Below are 12,093 nucleotides of genomic sequence, written 5' to 3'. Positions count from 1 at the left end.
CTGCAATCGCAAACATGCACATGTACTCTTAAGCACATATTTTTACTTATTTTTGTTAAATGGTCGTGGCAGATAATCAAAACTGAATCCTATAAATACATGGCAATAACCAGAATTAAACTCTTTTTTTTTTTTTTTTCAAACTTCGGTTCTTATTACATGGAGAAGAGAGTTGCAAGTTTTTCGTACGTAGTCAAAGTCATTGATTCTTTCAACAAGACAGGCCCAATGAAAGGTCGAGAGGCCCATATCGAAGGCCCACGAAAACACGCTCGGTCCAGAATCTTCGTGAAAACCCATGATAGTTCACGAAATTACTAGAAAGTTTTTCAGTTCTCACGAAAGTACCCAACATATCTCTCCCGCCATAAACCATCGCTCTTCAAACAGACAATCCGAATTTCGTTTCGATTTATCTTGATTTCAACATCAGAATCGATCGCAGCAAGAATGTCGATCGTACCAATCCTCTTTGGTGGCCGAAGAAGCAGCAGCGTTTTCGATCCCTTCTCTCTCGACTTTTGGGACCCCTTCCAGGATTTTCCTTTTCCCTCTTCACTTTCAACTTGTCGGGACAATTCTCGTTTCGTCAATCCCAGAATCGACTGGAAGGAGACCCCAGAAGCACACGTGTTGAAGGCGGATCTTCCGGGACTCAAGAAGGAGGAAGTGAAAGTTGAGATTGAGAATAATAGAGTTCTTCAAATTACTGGAGAAAGGAATCATGTTGAGAAGGAAGACAAGAACGACAAGTGGCATAGAGTGGAGCGGAGCAGCGGGAAGTTCGTGAGGAAATTCAGGCTGCCGGAGAATGTGAAAATGGAGCAGGTGAACGCGGCCATGGAGAATGGGGTTCTTACTGTTACCATTCCAAAGGAGAAGGACTTGGAGAAGGCTGATCATGTTAAAAATATTGAAATTTCTGACTGAAGATATTATATTAATTGTCTGTGATGTATTTTTTGTATGGTTGCAGATCACCATTTTCATAACGCTACCACATTGATTACTTTTCTATGGTTCCTTTTCGCAAAATACAAATAAAAACAATATAAATAGTTTATGCTTGATTCCAATATAACGTATATATTTTTCAGTTATTGTCTTATACCCCTAGTTATTTTTTTTTTTTTTATTTTCTTGAAAGTTAAATAAATACATAAATAAGCTCGAATATTAATAGGTATATCTAATCTAACTTCACATATTATTAAAGAAAAATTATATTTATAGATTTAGTATGTATAAATCTTTATTTAAAAAAAAAAAAAAGAGATTTATATGAAAAAAATATTTTTTAATGATGACTTTCATTTTATTTTTAAATAAAGAGTATAATTTGTTTTTATATAAAATTTATATATCTTAAAATTATATCTAATGTTATTTATTATTAAAACATAAAGTTAATATATTGAGATTCCAATTTCTTCATTTCTAAATACATTAAAATAAGACTTAGCGCAGGTTTGAGAGTTAAAACAAAACACAAAATTCTCATCTCATCTCATCTCATCATTACACTTTTTTTAAATCTTCATATAAAATATAATAAACAATTCAACTTTTTCAAATCCCAAAACAATAATAATATTAAAACTTAATATTTTAAACTTCAAAACAAAACACAAAATTCTCATCTCACCCCCCAAACCCACCCTTAAAGTCAGAGTTTTGAATTTCGTTCCGTACGGGCCGATACGGTTGAAATTTTTCGTACCTGCTGTTCGGTCGGTACAGGGATCATATCCATTTCGTACAGGTCAAAATACCGACCGTACCGGACGTACCGGCCTAAATTTCGACCTGTACCGGCCTCAATTTTGGTCGGTACCGATCGATATTTCGGTCAGTGTTTTTTTTTTTTCTCTTTTTTTTAAACTACAAGTTTATTTTTTAACCTTCAATTAACACTAGACTATTTATAATTTATATATAATTTATTTATATATAGATTATTATTTTGAAATATAATTTTTATAATTTATATATCGACTATTTTAAAATGTTATCCCGAAACGTTATCTCGAAATGGTATCGATATTAAATATTTCGTTTCAGTGTCTTGACCGGTACAATATTCAATACGATATTCAAAACATTATGTACCGGTATTCAAAACATTGCTTAAAGCCAATAGAAAAAAACTTCTAAATATATAAAATTACCAATGGCTAGCTAGCGCCTCAAGGCACGCGCTATTGCTCCCAGCATATCATGCACCACAACTTTGAATGGTTTGACGCCTCACGGGTTCTTCAGCCGGCTTTGCTGACTTCTCTGTTCTCTCCGGGCCCTATATTCTTCTTATGAGAAATTTCGAATTTGTGTCCGGAATGATATGTTTTTTTATTTAATAATTAAGAAAATATTTTTTAATAATATTATAAATTTTTTATTTTTTTAAAAATATTTATGATGATTAAAAAAATACATAAAAAAATATACTATTCAAAATTCAAATTTGAAATCCTTTTTGATAGCTGTAGCGGAACTCTCTTCTTATATAGACTTTTTACATCCTATATATATATATATATATATATATATATGCTAGCAGTTTACCACATCTATCTAATTAAAAGAAAAAATAAATTGTAACTCCAAACATTGAGAATAGTCTAATATATAAAAGTAAAATTACTGTTCATTCATGTGAAATTTAAATTATGTTGAAAATTTAAATTTATTAGATAGTTTTATTTTTCTAAAAATGTTTAACAAAACTTCATCATTTATTTAATGATGAAAGATTAATATTTTATAAATTAAAATTGATTTTAAGTGTATGATATAATATTTATATTTTAATTATCTATTTTATGTTAGTTTAAATCAACATTTAAATTTCTACCGTTAAATTAAATCTAGAGATTCAAGATGAATGGTTGGAATTTAAAATTTAAAATTTAACTTTTTCCCTTCACTTTCCCTTTCTCTCTCTCTCTCTCCTTCCTAGCACGTTTTCCCTCTCTCTCACCTGATCTCCTCCCTCAAGCAACCCAACGCCGCTGTGCGCCACTCTGCGGTGTAATCGACCACCTCAATGGCTTCCCCTCATGCCAACGAGCAAATCCTACCGTTGAAACTCTTTGGCAGCTCCTCCCTCAGCCACACGCGAGCAACCCGAAATGAGTCTCAAACGCAAGGGTTCTCCACCCTTGCACCACCACCGAGTTCCCCTCATGCTGTGGACCACTTCCATGGAACCCACCACTTGTAGCTCCTCCCTAGCCCCACACACGCAGACCCTCTACATGCATGGGTTTCTCCCCGTAGCGCCGCTATTAGCCACCCTTACGCCATCGCACCACCACCAACAGCATCGTCCTTTGCCTACAACCCCTCCACTTCCTTCTTTCCTCCAGCCAAAGCCTCAGCTCCTCTCATGCCCTCTCTCTTCACGGGATCTGTTGATTTGTGATTTGTGTAGTGATTTTGTGATTTATGTGGAAACTTGTTTGGTGATTTTGTGATTTGTGTGTTGATTTTGTAGTGATTTTACTGTGAGGATGTAAAGAGGGATGTAAGGGGAAGAAGAAAAGCGTAAAACACGTTCACTGTTCATTATTGTTCATTCATGTTCATCCGTTTATAGCCGTTTTTAAGTATAAGGGGATATCCGACTTCCGTCCCCATAATATCACAAGTCAAACCACTTCCTACATACTACAATTTAGTAAAGACCGAGTATTTTCAACCCTTCTATAAAACACTCTCACAGCTCCCAGTGTCGTTGTAATTTCTAGCTCTCACCATATAGGGAGTGAAAGTTCAAATCATGCAATAGTCTCCATGTTTGTCGTGGTAGTACTAAAAGTACTGCTTGCCTTGGGTGCCTCGTCAGTGCATGGCCAAGGCATGACTCATGTCGGATTCTACTCGAAAACATGTCCTCGAGTAGAATCCATTATTTGATCAACTGTTCAGACTCATTTTGGGTCTAGCTAATCCCGCCATTGCTTCGAGGTTGTTGAGGATGCACTTCAATGACTGCTTTGTGCATGGGTGTCATTCTTCTATCCTTATTGAGGGGACTAACACTGAGAAAACAGCCCCCACCTAACAGTTTGTTAAGAGGATTTGAAGTCATTGATGATGTCAAGGCCAAGCTCGAAGCTGCATGTCCTAGCATCGTTTTTTGCGTTGACATTCTTGCCCTTGCATGCATGCTGCCTGCAATTTTGTTTTTTTTGGTAATTATATATATACATATATATATATATATATATAATCTTGATTTCATATATAACACTTGAAATGAGAGCATTTGAAGTCATAATCCAGTATAAGCATTTGTGTTTGTGATCATGCACACGCATATAAGAGCAATAATCATGTATGAGACCTTATATCCATATCATATTGATCAATCATCAATTGTTATTGCAGACCAAGGGCCAGAGCTGGCAGGTGCCTATGGGACGCAGAGATGGCAGGGTATCATTGGCCTCAGATACCACCAATTTGCCTGGCTTTAGAGACTCTGTTGATGTTCAAAAGCAAAAGTTTGCAAAAAAAGGTCTCGACAACAAAGATCATCTCGTTGCCCTCGTTGGTAAGAACTACTTAATGCATATCTGTACACAGTACTCTTAATGATTATAGATACATGATTTTTGGTTTTAACAAATAGAGATTTAAGCTAAGTTAACTATAAAGTCGATAAATATAGATGGACTGGCTAATTATTACATAAAGTCATCAACTTCAAGCGTATATGCATGATCTCAACATGCACGTATATATGTAGGGTAAAATACGTATAGGGTTTCAATTAATTACTAATTGCATGCATTTATGTTACTATATATATAGGTGGACATACCATTCGAACAACAGCATGTCAACTCTTTAGATACAGACTATACAACTTTACTAGTACTACAAGCGGAAATGGTGTTGATTCTACCATTGACCTAACTTTCCTGCCTCAATTCTGAGCCCTCTGCCCACAAAATGGCAAGGGAACAAGGCGTGTTGGACTAGATCCTGGTAGCCAAAACACATTTGACTCGTCTTACTTCAACAACTTGAGGAATGGCTGTGGAGTACTCGAGTCAGATCAAAGGTTATGGACTGATGCCACCACAACTTTTGTTAAAACGCCTTGTTCAAGGTTATGGAGTACTTGAACAACTTTTGTTCAAGGTTTCCTGCAGGGAGCGAATGCCTTCAATGTGGAGTTTTGAAGGTCCATGGTGAAGATGAGCAATGTTGATGTTAAAACGGGTACCCAGGGTGAAATTTGCAAAATATATTCTGCAATTAACTAATTGATCATTAGAACTTAGAGTCTCAGTGATGCAAATTTGGAGGCTGATACCAATGCGGAAACTGCTCCTTGAATCGTGGATGATGAAGGCTTATCTAATTGTTAAAATTCTTATTTCCTTGTTTTGAAATATTGTTATTTAGTTGGTAGTTCTTTTCTAGTTTATTTCCTAGATTATAACATTCTATGTATTCCTTTTAAAAAGGGTCAAATGGAAGTATGAAATCAGTTGCCATTTGTTGATGAATTCAAATTTTGGAGAGATTCCGTCTACAGAGAGACTCTGTTTTTACTTCTTTTTTCCTCCTGGCTGTCAACGTGAGGTTGGCCTTGAAGGGTTTGCACCAAATTTTGGCATTAGGGAAAGGTTTCATTCCTCAAGGAATTCAGTGTCTCATGCCAGTAACCCGCAGTGGTAATTCCTACAACATGTCGAATAACCAAAATCAAAACACTGACCTACCCCATCTACAAGAACAAATCACCCAACTTGCATCTGCCCTGGAGCAGATTAATCATAGGTTGGATTCAATGGACGAATATTGATCTCGAGATGAGTTTGGACCCCATAATAGGAGGGTACGTGGTCCTTTTCAGGAGGATGTATTGAACGATAGTGAAGGGGAAGAATATAGGGAGAGGGATAGGGAATTTGGTGATTGTGGAGTTCGTTTTGGGCGTAATGGACGAGAATTTTCCAGAGGACGAGGAGGGTGTGGCATTGACCATCATCCTCTTGAACTAACAAAGATGATGAAGGTGAATGTTCCAAATATTTTTGGAAAATTGGAACCCAATACTTTTGATGATTGGTTGATGGCCATTGATGATTATTTTGATTGGTTCGCTGTGTGAGAGGATAGAAAAGTTCATTATGCCCGAATGAAATTAAAAAGGCATGCACGGGCTTGGTGGGGTAGTGTGGAAGAACAATTACGTCGTGCTCGACGTGCACTTGTTTCTAATTGGGAAGAGATGAAGGAACAACTGAAGGAAAAATATTTGCCTATTGATTACAAACAAATGATGTTCGAAGAGATGCTACAGTTGAGGCAAGGATCATTGACTGTTGATCAATATATAGAACGGTTCCATGAGCTGATTTTCCATAGTAAGATTGTGAAAAATGAGCAACAAACTCTAGTTCGATACCGCACAGGTTTGCATAGTGAACTGTGCCAAGAAATGTTGATTGCGCGACTCATCAACGTTAAAGAAGTTTATCAATTGGCCTTGCGTATTGAGAAGCAAATGGGACCTTTGAGTGGGAGGCGAGTAGTCGCAATGGATCCTAGGCAGGAGTGCTTACCAACCTACTTGTTCCAGAAACCGCCCTTGCCAAATGACTAAGTTAGAAAGGCCGTGACGGGAGACCAAAAAGGGAAGGCCAAAGCTACGGGTGAAGGGCCACAATGTTATAAATGTAAGGGATTTGTGCACTTTGCTATTGTGTGTCCTATGATGGATAAAAAACTAGTCTTTGTTTGTGAAAGAGAACTAAGAGTGCTCGATGCAGTCGATGGGATTAAGGAGGAGGAAGTCGATGAAGGTGATGGCGATGAAGTAGATCATTTGTGTGCAACTGACCTGCCCAGTTGTGTGATCCATCGAGTTCTAACTGACACTTAGAAGGAGATCTAGGTTGACTCCGATTGGTGGTACACCAATATTTTTCACACCCGTATGGAACATTTTGGTCGTGCTCTGAATGTTATCATCAACAACAGCAGCGACATGAATGTAATTTTTGGAGATGTAGTAGAGCGCTTGGGCTTGAGAGTTGAGAAACACCCTACTCCTTATCGAGTCAGTGGGGTTAATGAAGACAATCCCATCCTGGTGAAGTATCGTTGCCTAGTGAAGTTCTCATTAGGAAGAAATAATGTGGATGAGGCCTAGTGTGATGTGGCTCCTATGACCTTTTGTCACTTCTGTTGGGACGACCACGGGTCTACAACAGGAAGGTGTTATAAGACAGATACGCCAATTCTTATTCCTTTAAATTTAAAGGTAGGAAGTTTGTTTGACCCTTCGCAGATCTCTGAATTTGATGCACAACCAAAACAAAAAAGAAGTTGTCCTGGTACTGACTATATGTCAGTTTACTCAAGCTTTAAAGGAGGTGCAAGTGGTGTTGATGGTGGTGAGCCATGAAGTTAAGTAGGATGATGGCAGTAACCTCACAGAATTTATAAAATGTTAGAGAAGTTCCAGGAAATCATGCCTGACGAGATGCTGAAACAACTACTTCTAACGTGAGATGTGCAACATGCTATTGATTTAATTCATGGATCGTCTTTGCCGAACTTACCACATTATCGTATGAGCCCCACAGAGAATGAGGAGCTTAACCAAGAGATTCAACAATTGCTTGACAGTGGCTTCATCTGAGAAAGCCCTAGTCCTTGTGCCGTACCGGTCCTAATTATACCCAAGAAGGATGGTAGTTAGAGGATGTACGTGGATAGTGGAGCAATTAGCAAGATAACGATGAAGTACTGATTTCCCATTCCTTGGCTTGACGGCATGCTGGATTTATTGAGTGGTGCATCCGTATTTACAAAGATCGATCTTCATAGTGGATATCATCAAATTTGAATCCGTCCAGGTGATGAATGGAAGACAACATTCAAGACAAAAGATGGCTTGTTTGAGTGGATCATTTATACCATGTACAATAGGTCTTGGAGACGTTGAGAAATGAACGGCTTTAGGTGAATCGTGGCAAGTTTTCTTTTATGAAGAAACGGGTGAATTTTCTAGGATTTATTATTTCGGATCAAGAAGTTGAAGCTGATCATACCAAGGTCCAAGCGATTAAAAAACGAAGGCCTGCCCCTCGAAATTTTTCTAAAGTACGAAGCTTCCACGGATTGGCCACATTCTATTGGCACTTTATATGGAATTTCAACACCCTTATGGCCCCCATTACAGAGTGTCGAAAGTCCAAAAATTTTGCGTGGACTACAGCTATTGACAATGCATTATCCCGAGATCAAAACAAAAATGAAGGAGGCACCGGTTTTGAAGTTGTCGGATTTTTCAAAGGTGTTTGAGGTTGCCTGTGATGTGTCCCATGTGGGCGTTGGAGGAGTACTAAGCCAAGAAGGTCATCCTATTGCCTTCTACAACGAGAAACTTAATGAACGTTGGCAATATTCGGTATATGACAAGGAACTTTTTGCTTTATTTCAAACTCTCAAACATTAGCGTCCTTATTTAATTCATAGAGAGTTATTCTTTATACTGATCATGATTTCTTGAAGGATTTGAATTCTCAAGATAAATTAAATGCTGGCATGCTCATTGGATGAATTATCTACAGCAGTTCAAATTTGTCACTAAGCACAAATTAGGAACTGAAAATAAAGTAGCAGATGCATTAAGTAGGAGGCCAAACTTGCTGGTTGTGTCTTCTGTTAATACTATGAGATTCGACAGCCTCAAACAGCAATATGCTACAGATGGAGACTTTGGCAGTATTTGGAGTAAGCTAGCGGATTGTACAGACGCACCTAAGAGCAAGTATTCAGTCAAGGATGGCTATCTATTCTATGGCACTCGATTATGCATCCCTTGTGGATCTTTCCGAGAATTTATCATCTTGAAACTTTATGGAGGGGGACCAGCAGGACACTTTGGTTATGACAAAATATTTGCTATAGTCTCTGATCGGTTTTTTTGGCCATGCCTACGTCGCGACGTAAATAAGATGGTGGCTTGTTGTCAGATTTTTCAAATAAACAAAGGCACTAAGTACGGAGCGAGATTCTATACCCCCCTCCCAATTCCGAATAAGCCTTGGCAGTACCTTAGTATGGATTTTGTGGTTGAGTTGTCCAAGACCTTGCGGCAACATAATTCTATCATGGTGGTTGTGGATCACTTTTAAAAAATGACCCATTTTATTCATTGTCACATGACTTATGATGCTTCCAAAACAACAACACTATTTTTGCAAGAAGTGATTCGATTACATGGTGTTTCAGCTACTATAGTGTTTGATTGAGATGTCAAGTTTATGAGTTATTTTTGGAAGACTTTGTGGGCAAAAATGGGGACAAAGCTGTTGTTCTCCAATGCATTTCATCCTCAAATCGATGGCCAAACTGAAGTGACCAACCGAAGTTTGAAAAATTTATTGCGGTGTCTAGCAGCAGATCATGAATCGAGTTTGGACTTAGTATTACCATATGCAGAGTTTACTTTCAATAATTCTATTAATCGATCCACAGACTGCACTCCTTTTGAAGTGGTCTATGGTTTTCGACCGCACACTCCTATGTATCTCCACTTTTTGACTTTGCCTTCTAGACCAAGTGAAGCTGTACTAGATTGTTTTATCTACATGAAGGACATCCATGAAGAAGTAAAGTGGCGTCTATCCCTCAGAACAGAAGCATACATGACCGCTTGAAATACTTGGCGCAAAGATAGGCAATTTGATGTTGGTGATATGGTTCTTATTCATTTGAGGTCCGAACGAGTTTTACCAAGTTACATGCTCGGCATGCATGACCTTTTAAGATTGCTAAGAGATTGGGCCCTAATGCCTATGTCATAGAGTTCCCTCTAACTATGGAATAAGCCCTGTTTTCAATATTGAAGACATCACTAAGTTTTAAGGTTCGGAGGAAAAAGTGCCAACAACTCCAGGTACACCAATCCAGCAAGATGCAATTATTCGAATCCCTAAAAATATACCTTAAAAGATGAGATTGCATCTATACTTGATCATCAGTTTGTTTCGACCCAACAAAGTGGTTATTACAAATTTTTAGTGCAGTGGAAAAATCGTCCTAAGTCCAACTCAGGTTGGCTGCATCCTTCGGAACTCAAGCGACTTCACCCAAAATTATTTACAGCTATGAACATCAAAAATTGCCGAGTCAACTTCTTCCGAAGGAATTATCAAATAAATAGAGTATATAATATTACGTATTTCTTAGGTTATTATATTAGGCTTAAGCTGCTGCCGGCCAATTAAATAGAGTCGTACGTCTTGCATTCATGTGTTTACTGTAATTTTTGGATTACAGGACGTATGGCGTAAGATCATCAGAAGGAATAATCAAAATAAATAAGAACCATTAATTAATAATATAGAATTTTATAAAGAAATTGGGTTGTGTGGATCAATTAATTGAAAGGAAAGTTATACACACGATACATTATATAATAATATTATAAAATAAAAATATTTTTATAAAATGATGTTATTTTTATAAAATATTTTATAAAATTATTTCTTATTTAAAATATAATTATATAAATTATTTTCTATTAATTTACTCGTTTAAAATTTCCAAAATTGCCCCAGTGATCAAGAAAAGTACGAACCGCTGATGTCAATAAGTTGTCATGGTTTTAAATTAGTTTGATTCTTTTCTTCATGATGATCAGCACACAGAGTTTGAATTGATCGATGAAATATTATAACAGCTTTCTTATGTTTTGTGACTTTTGTCATTTTCTTATATATCACATAATTATTAATGTTTATTTTTACTTTTTCTTTCTATTTTTTCAAAATTCAATAAAACATTTTAATTTAAATTATTTTACTGTTATGTACAAATTATTTCACTATTATATATTTACATATTTTTTTATCTCATTAATCTCATCTCATCACAATATAATCGACCTTAAAGTTATAAAATAAAAAGTAATATTTATACATCACACAAAACAATATGCATGCATATTACGTACGAGTACATCTAAATTATCTCAATTCATGTTTCAGAGTTTAGGTTATAAAATATTTTTTATTTATTTTTATTGTAAATGCGATATTATCCATTAATTTTAAATAAGTTTTTATTTTCTGATTGTAAGGAAAATTTAAAAAGAAAACGTATATATATAATTTTTATTGTCGGATTATATGATCAGATGGCATGCACGGCTGGCAAGATTTGTTTATTTATTAACAACTTAATATATAAGTATTTGATTTTTAACATACATACATATATATATATATATATATATATATATATATTTGCAAGCATTTCAAAGCTCATCATGTCATACAATAAATAGTAGTTTTTGGAACAAAATTCTTTTATGGAGACTTTTATTTGGTAGCAAATAATTACTCACTGCGACATATTTTTTTTTATAGCGATGTAATTGTTATCGGAAAATATTAATTTTGATATTTTGATATTTTTATTTCTGACGAGTAAGAAATTGTTGCTAATTCTTATTTTTACAGCAAAAATCATATCGCCACAAATATTTTTGACTACTAAGCTATAATTCACGATAATATTAGGTGGCCACTGAGAGTACTGTTATTGAATTATCCAAATGTCAGTATTTGCAAATATTTGCATAACTTATCTTAAAAATGTCTGCATTGAATTAACCAAATGCATAATATTATGACTTTGAGCTACAATGATGATTAGATTAACATTGTAGATAGACTAAATGAGTATTTTATTAAAAAAAAGTACCGTTTGGGTCTCATTTGTATTCATAATTTATCTCAATCTATTTCAATTCATCTTATCTTATCATTATAATTTTATCAAATTTTTACACAAAATATAATAAATAATTTATTTTTTTCAAATTTCAAAATAATTTTTCTAAATTTTCATACAAAATATAATAAATAATTTAATTTTTATTTTATTATTCATAAATCATTTTAATCAATCTCAATTCATCTCTAAATTCAAACCATTCCTGACTGCCCTCTCTCGCCTTTCCCTCGTATTCCCAACTCCCAAGCCTCCCTCTTTCTCTCCCTCTTCTCTTCGTTTCTCTCCAATTTTAAATTTTTATATAAAATAAAATAAATA

General features: G+C 35.6%; 1 protein-coding gene and 1 pseudogene across 1 annotated transcript; both read left to right on the top strand.

The window, feature by feature from the left end:
* Positions 1-348: 348 nt before the first annotated feature.
* LOC108998456 (17.3 kDa class I heat shock protein-like) lies at positions 349-967 on the top strand. Its single transcript, XM_018975006.2, has one exon. The coding sequence runs from the start codon at positions 451-453 to the stop codon at positions 928-930; it is 480 nt and encodes a 159-aa protein (XP_018830551.1). The 5' UTR covers positions 349-450; the 3' UTR covers positions 931-967.
* Positions 968-3,131: 2,164 nt separating this feature from the next.
* On the top strand, positions 3,132-5,276 carry LOC108998448 (annotated as a pseudogene).
* Positions 5,277-12,093: the final 6,817 nt, after the last annotated feature.

This window comes from Juglans regia, chromosome 14 (genome assembly GCF_001411555.2).
Source record: "Juglans regia cultivar Chandler chromosome 14, Walnut 2.0, whole genome shotgun sequence".
In the NCBI taxonomy this organism is placed as follows: domain Eukaryota; kingdom Viridiplantae; phylum Streptophyta; class Magnoliopsida; order Fagales; family Juglandaceae; genus Juglans; species Juglans regia.
The sequence above is the reverse complement of the archived record's forward strand: the minus strand, read 5'-3'. Positions and strand labels throughout refer to the sequence as shown.